The sequence below is a fragment of the Choristoneura fumiferana genome, chromosome 16, assembly GCF_025370935.1.
Source record: "Choristoneura fumiferana chromosome 16, NRCan_CFum_1, whole genome shotgun sequence".
Taxonomy (NCBI): domain Eukaryota; kingdom Metazoa; phylum Arthropoda; class Insecta; order Lepidoptera; family Tortricidae; genus Choristoneura; species Choristoneura fumiferana.
Window position 1 is genome coordinate 19,385,905 of NC_133487.1, and position 21,347 is coordinate 19,407,251.

The 21,347-nt window shown below is 37.0% G+C and overlaps 1 protein-coding gene across 6 annotated transcripts in view; it reads left to right on the forward strand.

The window, feature by feature from the left end:
- Positions 1 to 21,347, forward strand: part of LOC141436299 (solute carrier family 22 member 1-like) — an 87,155-nt gene that overhangs the window by 35,386 nt on the left and 30,422 nt on the right. The window contains exons 1-2 of one of the 6 annotated variants that reach the window (XM_074099213.1): positions 4,537 to 4,605; positions 9,094 to 9,161. The exons of 1 other annotated variant lie outside the window; for it this stretch is intronic. Coding sequence is in view for 1 of the 5 variants with exons in the window: in XM_074099210.1 (XP_073955311.1) it covers positions 6,992 to 7,023 (32 nt within the window). In the remaining 4 variants the exon portion in view is untranslated. Of the gene's footprint in view, positions 1 to 4,527; positions 4,606 to 6,952; positions 7,113 to 9,093; positions 9,162 to 21,347 lie in introns of those variants that run through there. 4 more of the 6 variants (XM_074099212.1, XM_074099214.1, XM_074099211.1 and 1 more) reach the window with 4 other exon arrangements.

Below are 21,347 nucleotides of genomic sequence, written 5' to 3' on the forward strand. Positions count from 1 at the left end.
ATGGCAAATATGCGTTCCGGGGCAATGAAATGTCTGTGTTTTGAGAACAGTTTTGTCTTTCGGAAGCCTTTTCCTCGCTTTTTCGAACAAAACGGGGACTTTGCAACACTAGTGGCATGCTCGATATTTTTATGCTACGGTTTAAAAGGTAAATTAAAATATGATTTTAATCTAAACTTGTATCACGCATAATAACAGACTTTGAGCATAATCTTAAAAACCTCACGTTAACAGTGCGCCATCTAGTGAGACAAAAAACGATAGCCCTCATTGACCTAGTCCCAAAGTAAGCTTAGCAAAGCTTGTGTTATGGGTACTAAGCAACGGATAAATATAATTATATAGATACAGATACATACTTAAATACATATTAAACACCCAAGACCCGAGAACAAACATTCGTATTTTTCATACAAATATCTGCCCGGCACGGGAATCGAACCCGGGACCTCAAGCTTCGTAGTCAGGTTCTCTAACCACTAGGCCATCTGGTCGTCTAGCAGAGTGTAAAACTCGAGCATTAAACGCATTTTCCCCTTAACGTGTCTATATCCACCCTCGCCGTGTACCGGCTCGGGTGGCTATATGAACGGCTTGGGTAAAATGGCTCGTTTTATGCTCTTGTTATACAATCTACTATTCATGGTAAATCAACACAAATGAAACGCACTGTTTTTTTTTTTGTGAGTTCCTCTTATAGTGCAGTATATTAATGTTGAATATGACATCCTAGATGTGATAATTTTTGACTTACGATGTTTGTTTTTTTAGTCACAGATAAAATAACCAGCAGGGCTACTACAAAACTCGAAGTTCGTGTCGTGCGGTCTCTCTGACACTTATACTGTTTAATACGAGAGCGAGAGGTACGGTACGATACGAACTTCGAGTTTCGGGTTTCGTAGTAGCCCTGCTGTCATAAATACGTTAAAGAAGGCTCGCACCTCTGCGTACACGTTAATCTATTTTCTATATAAATCAAAATGAATCACCCACCGAAATGTATAATTATACGCTCATAGCTTGCAAACGATGGCACCGAATGGATAGTTTTTTTTTGTTGTATAAGGTTTGTGATAAACAAATAAAAAAAAAAAGATTCGAACGGGGCTAAGCCGCGGGCAACAGCTAGTATGTACATTAAACAAATGAAATGACCACGAAGAAAATGAATGAAAAGAGAATACATGCATTTTCCTTATTTCTTATTTTTTTAATGGTTCATTTAAAAAAAACTACCGAACCATTTCCTGAAAAATAAAATTGCGGATGAATTTGAAAACGTTTCATAAAATACCACTGGCTTTTTCCAGCTACCCTGTCTGCAAAAACATCGTTTATTGCTACGAGTATCGAGGGAACTATGCAATTTTTCGAGATAATAAATAATGTCCTTCACAGGATCTCAATCTAAGTACTCGTATAGCTATGCCTGATTGCATCTAAATCAGTTCAGCGGTTTTAACATGATGAGAACAGACAGACGAACAGACGGACAAATAGAGTTACTTTCGCATATAGTATGTTTGGATTTGGATGGCAAAGTCTGGTAACATAAAATCACACTAATTAGGTCAAGTGGGTGTCTGGTATCAAGTACATGACCAGGGACATTGAAATTGACTATGATAAATACACACAACATATAAGGTGATGTACAATGATTAACGACGCGAATTGGCACAAAAAAGCTGGTTCAAGGAGTTTTAAAAGCGGTTATTTGTGACACCTGTGCATTATTAGCATCTGGCTAGAATCTCAGACGGTAAAAGGTTAATTTATTCAAATGCCTGGTGCGATGAATCAGAGATTTTGCGGGGTTTTTGGTTTGACGACCGGATGGCCTAGTGGTTAGAGACCCTGACTACGAAGCTTGAGGTCCCGGGTTCGACCCCCGGCCGGGGCAGATATTTGTTTGAATAATACGAATTTAATTTGTTCTCGGGTCTTGTTTTGTTTAATATGTATTAAGGTATGTATTTATCTACATAATTATGTTTATCCGTTGCCTAGTGTCCATAGTAAATAAATATCATAGGACACTTGACACCAATTGACCTAGTCCGAAACTAAGCAAAGCTTGTACTATGATTAAAAATGTCGATAACTATTATATATCTAAGTAAGTTATAAATGTCAAGTACCTGGGCGACCGTACTTTGCTCGGGCTATAACTCGTTTATAAGCGTTTTCCCAGAGATAAGACCAAGCTAGATCGATTATTCATCCCCGAAAACCCCTACCAAATTTAATCGAATTCGTTGGAGCCGTTTTCGAGATTCCCGAAATATATGTAATATAATATAGATAGATATTAGATATTATTATTACATAGGTATTAGATATTACAATGTTGTTGTAATTTTTCTCTTTGTGTATCTGTTTCTGTATCGCTTACTATTTTTGTGGTGTACAATATAGAGTCAAATATCTATTATCTGTCGTTCAACAGTTTATTTTTTTATAACATGTTCTATAATATATATAAAATTATATGTAGGTATTATATATAAAATTCTGAATTGACTGGCTGTTGATATATCAACGCACAGCCCAAACCACTGGACCTTGAGACATGAAATTTTTCACATAGATTTATACAATGTAGGCATCCACTAAGGAAGAATTTTAGGAAATTACAATGGGAACGGAAAAAAACGGGATTTATATATTCGATTCCTAGTGACCCTATTTCAGTCTCAACTAGACTCTTCAAATTTAATACACAAGTAGGTATTACATTAATTAAAACATCAATTTCAGGATTTTCTTCAGGATGTACCTCCGTCATGATAACTTCGTCAGCAATTGCATCCACAAAACCCTCGGTTTCCCCAAAGAGGTCCCCGAAACGTAATCAGGTCACTGTTACCGACGCGAGAAGGTCTACATCAGGCCCTGTTAGGGCCTTGTAGAACCGCCCGTGTAGCTCCTTGCTCTTCCATACGTTCTTGCGATCTTCCGTTGATTATTATTATTATTTTCGAAGGATTGGTTTTTTCTCTCAGCTCTAGCTGGTATTAACTACATTTACGGGTTATCCACCAAGTAAATGTAGCAGTTGTAGAATAATATTTTTTTTAAGAAGATTACTGAGGGCTATTTTCAGGGTCTAGCATGAACTTTCTCACTATTCTGCATGTATTAAGTATATTGCGGCTTTTTGTAAAATTGTGTATAACGTGTGATTTTATGCCTATAATTTAAGCTAATGGTCGTAGTTGGTTTGGGATGACGCCTGTTTGTAGAAGGACTTATTGAACTACGTAAACTTCTCCTTATTTTATTATTAATTATTTGTAATTTTTTTCACTAATTTTATACTGTAGTTTTTAAGTATTTTATTTGTAATTATATTTTTATGAAAAAAATGACTTTCTGCCAAGTTAATTGCGGTGCATTCTTCTTGGCAATAGTGGTCTTTCCGAAAGCGCTGGTAGTTTAAAAACCGGCCAAGAGCGTGTCGGAGACGCCCAAAATTCCGTAGCCATTACGAAAAAATAAAGTAATATTTTTCTAAGGATTTCTTATTTTATACGGAATCTTAGAAGTTTGGGTATATTTTATACCTTAGGCTGCTATTTAATCTTAAACTACTAATAATTCTCAAGCAAACTTAGCCGTTATAGTTTTCCTAGAAAGTTTGATATACTTACTACCATTCAATATTTTTTTTAATTTTCCACCCACTGGTTTAGATTTTGAAGGGGGGGGGGGACGCTCGATTTTAATGAAAATTTGCACTTTAAAGTTGAATATTTCGCAAACTTATCACTGAATCGAAAAATCGTCTTAGCAAACCCCTAATGGTTTTAAAAACCTATCCAATGATACCCCACGCTACAAGGTTCAATGAGAAAAAAAATCACCCCCACTTTACGTCTATGGGAGGTAGGTACTCTAAAAAAATTGTTTTTGAATTTTTTATTGTACCATTTTGTCGGCATAAATTACATATATATTCGTGCAAAATTACAGCTTTCTAGCATTGATAGTCCCTGAGCAAAGCCGCGGACGGACAGACGACAGACAGACAGACAGACATGGCGAAACTATAAGGTTCCGTTTTTGCCATTTTGGCTACGGAACCCTAAAAATGACGTGTCCCAGAAGTCCCATTGCGGCCCATTTACTGAAATGATTTGAATTTGATATCTGGTTATTTGAAATACTCATGGTACACGCGAGCAAAGCCGCAGGCAAAAGCTAGTTTTTTACATAATCTAGCCATTTTTTGTACTCGCCGGCCGCTGCCGCGGCGCGCTCGCTTCGCTCGCTGGGCTCGTGCGTTGTTGTGGTCACTGATCTTACCTAACCGAACCAAATATTTTTATCCACCTTTACCGAAATGTCAATCAAGGTTAATATGTTAGGTTAGGTTAGCATTGCGTCAAGGCGCGAAGCACCTCAACTGATTTTAGGGTCCAGTTAGATACCCTTTAGATGCGGGACCCTAAAAATTGATAATAGCGACCCAATTGGTGTGATATTACCTGGTGGCTGCGTAGTGTACCGGTCAGACGGGTCGTCTCCGGGTCCTGCGCCGGCCGACGCCGACGGGCAGGCGGCAATCGCACGCGCATGTGTTTTATTGGTTTGAAGCAGGTAAGTACTCGTACCTACTGTAGTTTTTTAAATAATAATAATAATTAAATTAATTTATTCAAGTAACATTATGACTCCTTTTGTTAAACAATTTATGCCTATGCGAGTAGAAAATTACAATAAATGAAATGAAATAAAAATAAAATAAAAACAAAATTATATTCATAGAAATATATGTATTTAACCTTGTTATTATTTAATTTTGTTCATTTATTTCATTATTTCTACTTTTTTTTAAATTTAATAAGGGGAAAACGAACTGCTGAAACTCGAAGTTCGTGTCGTGTTGTCCCTCTGACACTGTATAATACGAGAGCGAGAGGGACGGTACGATACGAACTTCGAGTTTCGAGTTTCGTAGTAGCCCTGCAAGCGGCTCACCTGATGAAAAGCAATCACCGCACCCTATGGACGTTCATACCACAGGCTGAGTTACGGATGCGTCGCCGGCCCTTTGAGAAAAGATTAATCTCGTTTACCGGTTAGTTATTAGAGTAGGGTTGCTTACCTTATGTTAGCTCATAACCTAGCCTTACCACCAAAAAGTTGGAAAACCCCCCCTTTGTCACTTCAGAGTACAATATCTGACAAACCGGTTTTAACAAAACATGTCTAAGAACCAATCCAAGAAAACCTGCTTTCAAATAAAAAGAAACCGCATTTAAATCGGTCCACCCGTTTAAGAGCTACGGTGCCACAGACAGACACACAGACAGACAGACTGACAGGCACACACAGCGGTCAAACTTTTAACACCCCTCTTTATGCGTCGGGGGTTAAAAAAATAAATTGTATTTATTAAGTTTATCTTGTGCTAGGCAACTTTTTTGAATAAATTAATAAAATAATTTAGTTTGGTCTTATCTCTTGGAGAACGCGTGTTTTCGATTTTTAGTTGTTTTTTTTAGTGTAGGTAAGTTTCACGCCTGAAAAGATCTGTAATTTTGATTGCTCTGTTGACAGGCGTCGTGGTGCAGCGGTATGGTGTTGAGCGCCAACTAAGTACTTAAGTGTAAGGTTTCAATCTGGGTCAGATTTGACTTGAACAATTTTCTAACCCCCGACGCAAAAAGAGGGGTTATAAGTCTGACCGCTATGTGTCTGTCTGTGGCAGCGTAGTAGCTCTTAAATGGGTGACCCGATTTGAATGCGGTTTTATTTATTTCAAAGCAGGTTTTTTTCAAATCCAAAATCAAATTTCAAAATCGGTTCAGCTGTTTTTGAGATATTGAACTATGAAGTGACATTATCGGGGGCTTTCCAACTTTTTGTTTGTGAGGTTATTAATTTGTCTTTTTTAATTTATTAAGTACCTACGTTTTACTTTTATTGATTACTTAACGCTTATTAATTTAATTATCTAAAGCGACGTCCCCCACGCTATACAAAACGTTTCCTGTATATATTATTTGAATTTTACAGCGCATTGTTGTTTCAACTGTAATGCTGTACATTTTTTGTTGACACATAAATAAATATTATCGATACAGAAAAACTCGAAAAAGGATTCAGAGTAAAGTTCGGTGGCCCAGGTGTAATATAAGAAAGGATAGATAGTATGGAAGCAAGTACGGTCAGCCAAATAAGTGCTCTATTTTAAAACAAGTTCTTATCAAATGAATATGTCGCTAAAGTCGAACTTTCAAGTTGACAGACACGTCTATTGGCATTATTGTTTTATGACATGCTAACGATTATCAACTTTAGGGTGGTAGACCACATTATAATTCTGATGGTTCCTATAGATATGGATGGATTGACGTGCTCGCTGCTAAAATTGATTTGATACCGTTCAACAAAACTCGATTTAGTGCTACCAAGGGGAAATATCGAACGACTCCATCTCAAATGCATGAGTTTTAAACCGACTCAACAGCTCTTTCATTTATGTAAGTGCCAAATCAGGTGTTATTAGAGTAGGACTCATTGTTAGGGGACTTGCTAAATTTCGAGCACACAATAACGATTATGCAAGTTGTTAGGTACCTGCTATATTATGTCATCTCTCATACAAGATTAGTTTACTAACGCTAACTTAGTGTGGAATCTGTTACTTTCAAGTGTATTCAAATTTTTAGTACACACACAAGTCTGTTAGATCAGCTTAGACATCTGCTAAGTATGTGTATAAACGCGTCGATTAGCGTGATGTGACATTTATATGTATTTATCGCTATTATAGAGCGTCACAGTATGAACATAGTAACAACTCGGGCAACGTTCACTTTGTAGTTGGATATGGCGCTAGTGTCCATATCGTTTGTTGAAGATTGTTTGCTTATTTTGTTAGTTCCAAATTTATCCGCTGCCGGGGTAATGTTGGCGGCTCGTACGCAGACGCGGCAAGCCTCGCAGCAAGGCAGTGTGCGCGCGCGCTCCGCTACTAATGCCATCTAGTGGGGAAATTATGACACACGCGTAAGGTTTTATGAGTGAAAAGTGTATTTTAAATATTTTTAAGGAGTTAAGTGAAAATATGTAATTAATATAAATTCGACATGGAAACAGTAAGTTTTTATGATTCTTGTGAACTCTTGCTCTGCGAAGTTCTTTATAATTGAAACTGAAGTACTTAAAAGGTTTTAGTAGGTACCCAATTGATACTTATTAAATTAAATTAAAACTTAATCGTTTTATAAAAACGTTTTATTTTATTTTTCAATAATTCAATTGTGTATTTTTTTCAACCCTCAACGCAAAGAGAGGGTCTAATAACTTGGACGTGTCTTTACATCATAGCTCTCAAACGGAGGGAGCGATAATGATGAGATTTTGTTTAATCGAAAGCTAGTTTTACTGAGACGGATATTAACAAATTTTCATTCAACCGGTTCTGTCGTTTAGGAGATACTGAACTTTAAAACTACAGTGCGGGTGTTTCCCTACTTTTCTAAATCATTTTGTTAAAGATTCTAATACCACAAAATTAATACTGCATTTTAAGCAGAACAACTATTTAGTATTTATCCCTTTATTTGGTTAAGTTTATACTTTCAAGCTGAGTTTTTTTTGCACTGGACAGTCTAAAATTTACACCGTGAACGCGTCTCTCTCTGAACAAAGACCCAAAATTCCAAGTAGCAAGAACACTACTCTACTAGGAATGTTCTAATATTGTAATTTGAAAAAGAATGGAAAAAAATATTTTCGGGATTATTACTTTAATGCTAGCTGTTGGCCGCCACTCCGTCCGCGTAGAAGTATGACAAATAGTTTACGTCCTATTCTCAGACCTACCAAAAATACACAAAAAAAAACATAAAAATCGGTCAAGCCGTTTCGGAGGAGTTTGGTCACAACCACTGTGACGCGAAAATGTTATATAAGTATTAGAGTTTATTTTATTTTATGCAATTTGTTTGGTGTGTGTTCGTTATGAGATTATAAAAATAAATAAATATAAATTACAAATTGGGCCAATTCATGAAGAATACATGCGCGTGATTTAATTTCCCGTTGTCTTGAGCTGCAAGGGTCGGTGAGCTTCGACGTAAATAAACGCATTTGTTTTTGTTTAATAAAGGAAGATACTGGCACGTGCTCAAAAACAGGTCACGCATCGTAACCGTGTCATAAACTCGCAAATACAAAGAAAGCTCAATGGGGCGTAAATTATATTTTTACCCTGACCAAAAAAGGGTGTCATTTTTCGAATTTTTCAGTCCTATGTCTCTTTTTTGGTCCTCTATGCAAAAAGTATAAAACCATAATTATTACGTCTTATCGCGGTTATTAACATAATATTAACTATGCCGTAAATCTATCCCCATATTAATCAATCACGTGAAAACACACTGTGTTTAATAAACACGTGGCAATCGTTAACGCTTTATGATTTTTAATCTAGCATTAAAACGAAAAATACTTTCGTATGCGGAGATATATGCGCGCAAACTACATCTTACTAATATTACGAACATGGGGTTACGAAAAAGAGGACGGATGTTTGTTATTTTGTGGTAAAATATCTAAACGGATTTGGGTGAAATTTGGCACACATATAGTTTATAACCTGGGTTAACATTATATTTTATAATTTTGAAAATTATACGGTTCCCGCGGAATAGCGACAATAAGGCGGAAAAAACATTTGGTTGATCGCAGTGGAAAATGTATCTGATTTAGTATCAAAATGAAAAAAAAAACACTACAATAAAGAAAATTTAAATAAAAACTGAAAGGAAAAACAAGTCCAGTTAATTTTAACTCTGTTAAGTAACTTAGACTTAACAGTTACTTCAGTAATGGGTCCCGAATGTTAGAGCTTAACATACTTAGCAGTGTACTAAGACTAGTGCTTTGCCTTTAATTATTTCCATTCCATTATTTTATATTTTTGTTTTCATAAATGTTCGATGCTATAAAATTCTGCTTTAAAATGTTACAGTTGGTACATTTTGGAATTAGCTTTCATTTGGTACTCTTCATTGTTATTTTTTTAACCCTCCTCTTATTTTTAATCACGGACGCCATTTTGAAATATTCTAGGTACTTAATCATGCATCGGAGTTCTCGGCGCGGGAATGATTTAAGAAAGAGTAGAGATAAACAGAGAGGTAAGTCTGAAAAAAAAAAAATAATTATTACTCCTAATGAATAACTACCTCTCTGCGAATTGTAAATATACAAACTATAATACAACTTTATTTTCACTCATGTAGGGGGAAGTTTAGCTTTACTACCAAACCTTATGAGATAATAATAAAATTATCACAAAAAAATACAATTGTTAATATTTTTACATTTAAATTAATATAATTACTATTTTTATGATATCCATTTCAACGAACTGACCGATCTTTCTGCGTCAGTAGTTGTAATAGGCGCGAGTAGGGACTTAACTGAAGAGTCTATCTTAATAACTGATGTTTTTCATTTATATAATAATTATGTTTTCATGTAAGTATTTAAGTACTTTCAGTTTTTATTTAAAATTTTTTTTAGTGGTTCTTTTTAATTTTTACATACTAAATTAGATACGTTTTTCCACTGCGATCAACCAAATGTTTTTCCGCTTTATTATCGCTATTCCGCGGGAACAATAATAATAATTATCAGGTTAATTAATACTCGTAGCCGCGATGAGTAATAATTAGGTATGTATTATGTTGACCATGTTCTGTGTTCAAAAACAATATGATTAAAAAGTGATGTATAAGTGTATAAATGTACCTATAAGGTACATACCGGAGATTGGTAAACATTTTCATTAAGCACCGCGAAGGATGATAGAAGCGCGAGTCGGTGTTTTGGATGCATCACCTTGCAGTCAGTATACAGACTAGGTAGTGAGTGAATTAGAAGATTTTATTGACTGTGAATGTTGTGGAGTACAATTAATCTTGCTCAACTAAATTAAAATTACGACGCAGATAGTCAATTGCTATTAATGTCTTATCTCAAATAATTGAAATATAAATGTGAAACGGTTTATATCTTATAATTATTATGACTAATTACAATCATTAACCCTTTTTAAGTGGATACTATGTAATCACGCTGATTTCAGTATATCTAGCTAGAAATAAGAGCTATGAGGGATCTCTTTATTTCCATTTCATAGTATTATATGGCTCAAAACGGTTAACTATTGTTCAACTGTTGAAACGATCGAAGCTCTAATTTATATTATTATATTATGATTGTTTTTTTTGGAGTCTTTTTGTATTTTTTATTTCAACTCCAAATTTGTTACTTTTACGAGTATACCGTGAAACCACATCGAAAATACAAACTGAGACATGGATGCACAGAAAAACCAGAGAAAGAGACCAGCACTGGGAATCGAACCCATGTCCACAGCATTCCGTGCTGCGTGCTGTAACCCCTACACCACTGCTCGAAAAATTCGTGTCTAGATTCCTGTCCAGACTCAGTTTGTATTTTCGATATATTATTATAGCTAGATAGACATTAGTAGAACTACAACTGCTACTTCCGATGGTGATTTTCCATACAACAAATTGCTTGAGATACACGTAGTGGTTGACTTCACATGCGGCTAGAATGGTCCGCCTGCCAAAACGAGAATGCAACGAAATGCGACTACGTATTACAGTCCTATATTAGTCTTAGCTCTTAAATAGATCGCTATCTATAGCGATACGTATACAGTGTGCTAGAAAATCCGATGCGGATATTTTGAGGATCGATTATTTGCATCGTTGTTAATTAGTTTCAATTAAATAAAAAAAAAACAGTTAATGTAAGCAAGGGATGATACAGTTAATGTTAATAAGCAAATGTGATAGTTACTTTAGTATTGGAACGAAATAAAATTCAACACAATACGCCACACAATACTTAAATAATTTATGTGTATAATTGATTCATAGGTTATTAAAAATAATTTTCCTAATTTTCTAGCACCTTATTTAGCCACTCAGTTGCTCGCGTGAAAAAGAAAATGGCCATGAATTGCTTGCTCTTGGCAACCGTAGTTGCTCAAAGCACGTGAGTGGATATAGAGGCATAGTTACACTCATCAGTATTTAAATTCACGAGACATTGTCATGGGTTTCATAGCCAAAGTATAAACGTGGACTTGTTTTTTTTTATCTGTTTTAAACCGAACATTACGTACTTGATGGTTTTGTATTATTTCGTATGACTCAAAGGTAAATCACCAACACCGCTAAGGAGAAGCACACGGCAGGAACTTTTATAGTATTTCTATATACGTTTTTATTATTTGGGTTTGTATTAAATACTTATAAAGTAGCAGTCTTATTCCTGATCAGTAATTTTCGAACATTTTCTTGACCTTTGCTGTTTACTTTTTGTTAAATTTGAGATTTGGATATCAGGCAGCGGGAAGCACTACATAATTATGTTTTAATTCCCACCGTTCGTGTATGAAATATCCTTTTATAACTATGTACCACCACAGAATAAGTAACAGTACAAGCAGTATCACTCGAACATAGTACTTGCCTCTACAAACTGATTTTTTTCACAACTCCTAGGGATTGCTAATTTGTTTTAGGTATTTATTTATTTAAAAGCGTCTCTATTACTAGCTAAACTTACAAAACACTTACGTACTAGATATATAGACAAGACACATAATAAATAACAAATAGTATATTTCATTCAACTTGATAGTTCTTCCCGTTCTTGTCAAAAACAGTCTTGACTGACACACAGACAAGGGTGCCTTCTTAGGGCTCCGTATTCTTCATGCCGGGAGGATGACAAATTGAACTACAACGTTGCTACTCTGTCCGTCATAGTTTTTTTTTAAATTAATAACAGTGTATCATCAAGTCACTTACACCTTAGACAGTCAGATTCTTAACAATAAACAATAATTATCTAATAGATAGACGAAATGGGAGTCGTCTCGTGATCATGGCGCATGCACTGTGCCGAAACATCGAGCTTCTCTATAATCAATTTGCAGGTGGTACTGCTACCACCATCTTGCTCGCTAATCCTGCCGTGAACCAGCAGTGCTTGCACTGTTGTGTTTCGGCGTGGAGAGTAAGACAGCCGGTGAAATTACTGGCACTTGAGGTATCCCATTTTAGGCCTCTAGGTTGGCAACGCATCTGCAATACCCCTGGTGTTGCAGATGTTTATGGGCGGTGGTGATCTTTTACCATCAGGAGACCCACTTGCTCGTTTTCCATCCAGTCGAATAAAAAAAAATCAAGGTATGCGGGAGGAACAAAACCCGAAATTTTTACGTTAGGTATTTGCATGTGTGTATTTTATCCAGTTGCAACAATAAAATAGAAATTAATAAGATGAAATAAAAATAAATGCAATAAACATTAAGAAGGGTCACAGACTTCCAATATTTTCCTTTGCCAGAGTAAAGGGCAGACAAACAAAGCGATTGGCCAAGTTTATTGCACACGCATGCGCAGAGATTAGGCTATCGGCTGACCTGCGGGGCTACTACGAAACTCGAAGTTCGTGTCGTGCGGTCCCTCTGACACTTATACTATTTAATACGAGAGCGAGAGGGACGGTACGATACGAACTTCGAGCTTCGAGTTTCGTAGTAGCCCTGCTGCGCCGGCGCCGGCGTGCGGCGCGTGGCGTCTTCACCACACGCTAAATTCTTACTAGAAAGAAAGAAAAAATGTATTCGTGACATTATAAAAACGAACCGGCCAAGTGCGAGTCGGATTCGCACACCGAGGGTTCCGTACAAATATTTTTATTATATGATGTAACTAAAAATGTACCTATGCTTTTCGCAATTTTTCCTTTATCTGTGCTTCGTTGCTTCGTACCAAATTTCAAAATTCTGAGTTCACGGGAAGTACCCTTTATTCCCTTGTGTGTCGAAAATTTGTAGCATAAACGGCTGTATCTTTTGATTGCGTTGGCCTAGAAGTTTGATTTTTTTACAGCTTCTAGAGACAGTAGACCTAAGTATTTGATATGAATTTCAGCTTGATACCTCCACGCGTTTTTGAGAAAAAGGGTCTTGACAGACAGACAGACGGGCAACAAAGTAATCCTATAAGGGTTCCGTTTATCCTTTTGAGGTACGGAACCCTAAAAATGAAAATAATTATATTATGACGGTTACGAAATGGTCCCAAATCAGCATAATGCCGCCCTTACGGACGGTGCTAAAGGTTAAAGGACACCGTATCATAACATGACCGTAACAGCAACGTAACAGGCAAAAATATATTCTTTGTATCGAAAAGTATGAGACTATGCCCACTAGCACGTGTATGCGTTTTTAACCCCCCACGCAAAGAGGGGTGTTATAAGTTTGACCGCTATGTGTGTCTGTCTGCCTGTGGCACCGTAGCTCTTAAACGGGTGAACCAATTTTAATGCGGTTTTTTTATTTGAAAGCAGGGTTTCTAGCAATGGTTCTTAGATGTGTTTTAACAAAATCGGTTCAGCCTTTTTTGAGATATTGAACTTTGAAGTGACAATGTCAGGGGTTTTCCGACTTTTCGTTGGTTAGGTTATACATTCCGCTATTGACACTCCTATTACGGTCATGGCCCGATACGATGATATGATGATGTAGAGGGGGGAGCCTTTAAGCTTTCAAAATACTCTGATATGATGGTACTTATAACATCGAAAATACAAATTGAGACATGGATGGATACACAGAAAAACCAGAAAAAGAGACCAGCACTGGGAATCGAACCCAGGTCCTCAGCAATCCGTGCTGCGTGCTATAACCCCACCCTCCCAATATTACAAGCCAAACTTAGCAATTCCGCCATAACTGAACATCAAGACTACAACTACCAGCATTATGAACACGCTATTGTGCGGTAATAAGGCCGTGGACTGAACACCAGCGGCAGTGGAGCGTGTTCTCTCCGCACAGCTCACCTGGCATCAAACGCAATGAACAGAGAAAACGCTATCCGCCCCGCTGCCCGCCCCACTGCCAGCTGGCGTCCAGTCCGTGCCCTTTCGCGGCGGTCACGGCAGACGTTGTTTGTAAACAACTGCGCGCGCGCTTCCTGCGCCGCACAATGCGCCTGGGCCGCTAGACAACTGGTGACGCCGAGCTTTGTCTCGCTATTAGATATTTTGTTACGGGCTGTAGACGGTATTCATGTATCAAGGTGGAATTTTAATAATATATTTTAATGAACTTAAACAATATATTATATCGAAAATACAAACTGAGACAGAAAAACCAGAAAAGAGACCGGCACTGGGAATCGAACCCAGGTCCTCAGCGTTCCGTGCTGCGTGCTATAACCCCTACACCACTGCTGGACAGGAATCTAGACACGAATTTTTCCTATGCATACATATCTCAGGTTGCTTATTTCTACTTTGCTACTTAAGCAGCAGCACTAGCGACATCTATGTGGCGTCGACAGACGTCACACTCTTTCGGAACCAACCGCTCACCCAGACAAGAGATGTCGCTACTAAGCAATCAAATTATGATTGGTTTTTTATTTGACTAAACACAAATTATGACCGATTTTGGATACCCGTAAAAGTAACAAATTTGGAGTTGAAATAAAAAATACAAAAATACTCCAAAAAAATCATAATTAAACAATTTACTTTGCTCACCTGCGATCTTATGATAGCTATGTTTATGCAAGAAATGTGTGTCCGGGCAGATCCTTCACCTTCACATTGTAAGAACACACCGCAAATCACACAACTCCATCTATCGCCACCATCACACCACACTGACGCGTTTCGAACTCAGCCAAAGCTTATTTTCAGAGCAACACAACCGTTCACCCTACCAGATGTTAGAGAGTCTTAATATGGTGCTGGTGGTGGTGACAGATAGGTTTGTGTGATTTAATATTATGTGTGTTCTTACAGTGTGGAGGTGGAAGAACTTATTGTATAAAATTAGCAGTCATAAGGTCGCGGGTGAGTTCATTGATATGGAGCACCACAATTTAACCCTGATCCTTGACAAAAGTATGGAATGTCAACATGACATTAGTTTAGTTTTTTTTTTAATTCGAAGTGGGTCCCCTGTTGGTAAGAGATCACCACTACCCATAAACATCCGCAACACCAGGGATTATTGCAGACGCATTGCCAACCTAGAGGCCTAAGATGGGATGTATACCTCAAGTGCCAGTAATTTCACCGGCTGTCTTACTCTCCACACCGAAATACAACAATGCAAGCACTGCTGCTTCACGGCAGGATTAGCGAGCAAGATAGTGGTAGCAATCCGGGTGGACCTTGCACAAGGTCCTACCACCTGCTAGTTTAGTGGCATAAATATTCCACCCTGGTACGATTGCAGTTAGTTTGATTGTTCTTTTAATGCGTTCTCGGTATTTCGACGGAATTGCGTGCATATTGATCTCGGGTACAGCGAAGAATTTGTGAATGTGTGTTGATGTGTGTTGAATGTCGTTTTCAGTCTACCCGTGTTGACGCATGCAATTACATGACTGTAACTGCGTTGAGATATTGGGAGCTCATCAACGATAACCACGGTCTACATCCAGTGATAAATAAACACATGGTGCTGCTCGCCAGTTCTGTTAGCTTTTTTTATTCAACTGGATGTCAAACAAGCAAGTGGATCTCCTGATGGTAAGAGATCACCACCGCCCATAAACATCTGGAACACCAGGGGCAGATGCGTTGCCAACCTAGAGGGCTAAGATGGGATACCTCAAGTGCCAGTAATTTCACCGGCTGTCTTACTCTCCACGTCGAAACACAACAGTGGAAGCTCTGATGCTTCACGGCAGGATTAGCGAGCAAGATGGTGGTAGCAATCCGGGCGGACCTTGCACAAGGTCCTACCACCTAGCTTGAACTTGGCTTGACACGATACCGCGTGTCTTGATTTCTCATGTAAGTAGTATTTCTTATTAGGCTATAACTACAGCCCGTTATCTTGTCGCATTGTCATTAATTTTCAGTAGAGCGTGAATGATTTTTTATCGTCTATCTAAATGTCGACACTGTATGTCACTGATGATTTCAAAGAGGAGTCACTAGGTGCTATTACTTTTGTATAAAAATATATACATATACAGCATGGGAAGAAAGCCTGAAACTATAAGGCATACTATGATTCTGTTCTTAGGAACCATGTCATCGATTTTAGTAACAAGAAAAACTGCATTCAAACATTAAAAAAAACTTGTGTTCAGCTCGGGAATCGAACCTGTGCCCGTAGTGTAAGTTTGCGGTTACAAAATACGTCTCGATCGCGTTCACGTTAAAATCTCAATTTGTATGGAAACACGGACATCGCAAACGTTTCGCTAGGCGCATTGTATAAACATCGATATCAAGAAGGTCGATAAAAAAACAATCACGCTCTACTGAATAAAGAAATTTTTAACAAAAAAGTAAAACCGACTCAAAAAAAAAAATTAACCGACTACAAAACCCTTGAAAATATTTTTCTAGGTACGTACTAGCTCGAAGTCGTTGCCTCAGCAAGAGCCAGCAGGAGTGGGACAATAGTCGTCTACCTCTTTTACATACAATCATTTCATTTTCATTCAATCCCTCCTGCTGGGTCGTGCTGAGTCCCCGACTTCGAGCTAGTACGTACCTAGAAAAATATTTTCAAGGGTTTTGTAGTCGGTTCCATTTTTTGTTTTTTTTTATTTTTTTTGGAGTCGGTTTTACTTTTTTGTTAAAAAATTTCTTTATTTCTCACTTTTTAGTGATTAGTTTCGTAGCCAAAGTACATCTCATAACGATTCTATTAAGCCCAAACACGACTTAGTTGCTTTGTTTTATAACAGAGTTCCGTTGCCTACCTTCTGGCTTCAGCATCATATCAGTATATTAATCATGATCGTTTATAGACGAGCGAGCATTACTTAGCTTTGATGAGTTCCATTGGTCATCACGGTCTTCTTCATCAGGTCCAGGTTACCAAATGATACTTTCTGAATGTAAATGCTCATCTTAATGCTAAAAATGCAAAAATCGCCATAGTTGTGCCTATAAAATTTGAGGTTTGCCCTCGATTTTCCTAGGATCCCATCATCAGATCTTGATTTGGTGACAATGGGACCATCTCAGAAGAATATACTTTCGATTAAAAAAATATTTTTGAAAATCGGTCCACAATTGACTGAGTAATCGGTGAACATACATAAAAAAAATATATGCAAACATCGGAACATAGAACCTCCTCTTTGAAGTCGGTTAAAAACAATTTCAGTGTGACCAGATAACGGTGATATAACCTATAACAATGATTTGTATTTACAACCAACCATTTGTTCATCTGCTCTAACGGTTTAAAATATGGCTGTAAAAGTTAAACCATGTTAACCGACAGTTAACACAGCGACTGACTTTAAAATGTACCGTTATGACACAGAAATTATCCAACCATACTTACTCGTCCCACTGTGTGGCCAATTATTGAAACGGAATGTTTTAAAATGTTTAAACTCATCATCATCCCAGCCAACATACGTCCCACTGCTGGGCACTGCTCTCGTCGCAGAACTCCCTACTGGCTGAGGCTTTAGTTCCCACGCGGAGCCTTCACAAGCACCTTTGAATTTCTTCACAAATCTATCCAGTTTTCCTCACTATGTTTTCTGTCCCTCGTGGTAAATTACAAATTACATTTCGCAAGTGAATTCTGAAAAACTCAGAAACCCAATTAAATCCCACAGTCCTCTGATTGGAGGCTATAGGACCAATATTAGGCCGCCACGTCTTCCCCTATTATACATGTAAAAAGTAGGCACTTCAAGATTAGGCATATATATATATTTAGAATAAATCGAAAGAAATTGTCTGACTAAATAGTAGATTGTACAACCAGAGCATAAAACGAGCTATTTTACGTGCGACTTTTATATAGCCACCCAAGCCGGTACGGCGAGGCTGGATAGACACGTCGAGAGGAGAATGAGTTTAATGCTCGAGTTTTAGATACGTGCGACTTTTATATAGCCACCCAAGCCGGTACGGCGAGGCTGGATAGACACGTCGAGAGGAAAATGAGTTTAATGCTCGAGTTTTAGACTCTGCCTTTCACTTCGATTGAGAGGAAATGAAATAGCAACATTGGAAACAATTGTTCACTAACTAGGTAACTTTTATTTTTCATGCATTGATATATAATTATAAATGAACTAGTACTCGTATGAGTATTTTATTTACTTTCCAACATTCTGAATACAATGCAGCTCTAATGCAACATTTCTTTGTTCTGATTACTTTGCATATAAAACAAGAAAGGACACTTAAGAATGAAGATCTTTCATATCATAAGCAACAACAGATGAGGTTCACATGGTAACATTAGTCAAAGGGTCTGTTTACATCATAATAGCAGATGATACGTCAGTTATACGAAGGACGACTGAATGCCATTGATAATGTGGTATTATGTAGCACTACGCTCGTGTACAATTAGGTACTACGTAAGTAGGTTTTCTTTTCTTATTGTAATGTATAACTTGTACAGTTTTTTTTAGCTTCACAATTAATTGTCCCTGTGTGTTGTTGTAATTGGTCCCGGGTTCGATTCCCATGTCGGGGCAGATATTTGTATGAAAAATACGAATGTTTGTTCTCGGGTATTGGGTGTTTAATATGTATTTATAAGTATGTATCAATCTATATAATTATATTTATCCGTTGCTTAGTACCCATAACACAAGTTTTGCTAAGCTTACTTTGGGACTAGGTCAATTGGTGTGAATTGTCCCGTGATATTTATTTATTTTATTATTTAATTGGTGTTTCCGAAGGATGACAAACGTAGCCCTATTTATATAATTATTTAATGTAGCGACACTATCCGTCTGTCTGTACGTCATAGGGCTGTACCTCAAGACCTGTAATAGACAGATAGTTGGAATTTATTGCCGCTTCTTCGATTAATAAATTAATATGAATCAAGTTAAAGTTAACTCTAAAGGAAACATAGGTACTGTCAAGTTCGTAAACTTCTGAGCAAATATTTTTATTCAAATTTTTGCTCAGAAATTTATGAACTCGACTGTACCTACTTGGCATGGAATCGCCTAATGCCAATAACACAAGATTTTCTTACTACTAGGTATATTTATTTGTTTGGAATAAATCGAAAAAAGTTGTCTGACTAAATAGTAGATTGTACAGTCACGTCTAAAAATATGTATACAAAACAAGGTTGCACAAATATGTAGTCATACATTGTATCAAAAATATTTATCTATTACTGACACCAAAAAATTGTATTCATTAAACTTTTTCAGTATTATGTAATCACAAAATGCTTCAGAAAGTTGCATACTTAAATAAATTCCATTTAAATGTATCCACCTCGTAGGCAAAAATAAGTATACATGAATGGGTTCCATATACATATAACCACACCAATTTGGCAAATATTTGTATACGCCGTTTGATTCATAAACATGTAAACACGATTTGATATTTGATTCGTTTTGAAGAATTACTGTTTTGTTAAGATTACATGTCTGTCTCTTTCGTAACCTGCATGCGGGCAGGGACATACATACTACGAATCCATACTCCATTAAAATAATATTATATACTGGTGACCCGTTCCGGCACAACACGGTTACGGTATACATAGACACCGTGAATCACACTATTTATTTGTGAAAACCGCATCAAAATCCGTTTGCGTAGTTTGAAAGATCTAAGCGTACAGACAAAAAAAGCGTCTTTGTTTTATACTATGGAGTGATGAATTGAAAGTAACTCTGTCTGTTCCGGTATCACGTCGAAACCGACTGGTTCGACTGTCAAGGGGCTGAACATAGGGTACTTAGTTTTTATCTCCAAAAGCAACCCTTAAGGGAAGAAAATGGGGGATGAACTGACTGGAGTGAGCTGGATGAATTTGGTATGGGTATATTTAATTTTTTATACACCATCAAGATCACCAAATACTTGGAAACGTCCAGAGTGGTCATTAATATCGACTAAGCCAAAGCGATCATTGTTCGGGTCATCCACTGAGGACAGATCCACTGAAGCATCTATAATTTGCAACAACAAACCACTAACAATTAACAATATAATTAAAATAAAAACAAAAAAAATGCTAAGTGCACCTTTCTGAGAATGACCCTAAACTGAAAATACTCAATATTTACAAGTCAATTCAATCTAGGACTGTCAAGTGCGTCATAAATAATCGTGAGATAGACGTATGCAGTGACAAGTCCGCACTGTTTTCGTGAATTGTCAAATCAGTTAAATATACAACTTACGATTCTATGCCAGTCAGACAAGGTTTGTTGTTGCAGTCTGGATACATATTTATGAATCAAACGCGATATACAAATATTTGCCAAATTGGTGTGGTTATATGTGTATGGAACCAATTCATGTATACTTATTTTTGCCTACGAGTGGATACATTTAAATGGAATTTATTTAAGTATGCAACTTTCTGAAGCATTTGTGATTACATCATACTGAAACAGTTTAATGAATACAATTTTTTGGTGTCAGTAATAGATACAATATTTATGATGAAAATGTGTGGCTACATTTTTTTTTTTTTTTTTGTGTATACATACTTTTAGACGTGACTGTACAATAAGAGTATAAAACGAGGTATTTTATCCGAGACGTTTATTATAGCCACCCGAGCCGGTACGGCGAGGGTGGATAGACACGTCGAGGGAAAAATGGGTTTAATGCTCGAGTTTTACACTTCTTTTCACTTCGATTGAGAGGAAATGAAATAGCAACAGCGGAAACAATTGTTCACGTTCATGGATTGATATATAATTATAAATTTTTAGTTTTATTGATTTATTTGATTGATTTTTAAGTTTACATAAATTAAAAATATTAAAAATACATATAGAAACTTTTTTGTTTGTGGCTGTTGACACCTGATTAACTTGGTCTTAGACGAAGATTTTACTTTATGCACTAGAGCATAAAAAGTATTTTTTTCCTATCCAGCATAAATACCAACTTTACGAGCATGTGGAGTGAAAAGAATGTTTAACACGTTATAATAGGTACCGGATGCAGTGAATGGGTCAGTGTGATCCGTGTACTTACCCCCAATCAGTGGCCCACTTCTTTATCTCTTAGCAAACAAACGAGAACCACGTATTAGCACTACGTAATTAAGTAAATTACTCATATATTATTATCCTATTAATAATTATTAATGCGAAAGTTTGTGTGAGTGTGTTTGTTACACCTTCGCGCTAAAACGGCTTTACGGATTTGGATGAAATTTGGTATGTAGGTAGCTGGACGTCTGGAATAAAACACTGGCTACTTTTTATTCCTATATTCGTACGGGATAGGGATAAAATCTTGAAATTTCAACCGCT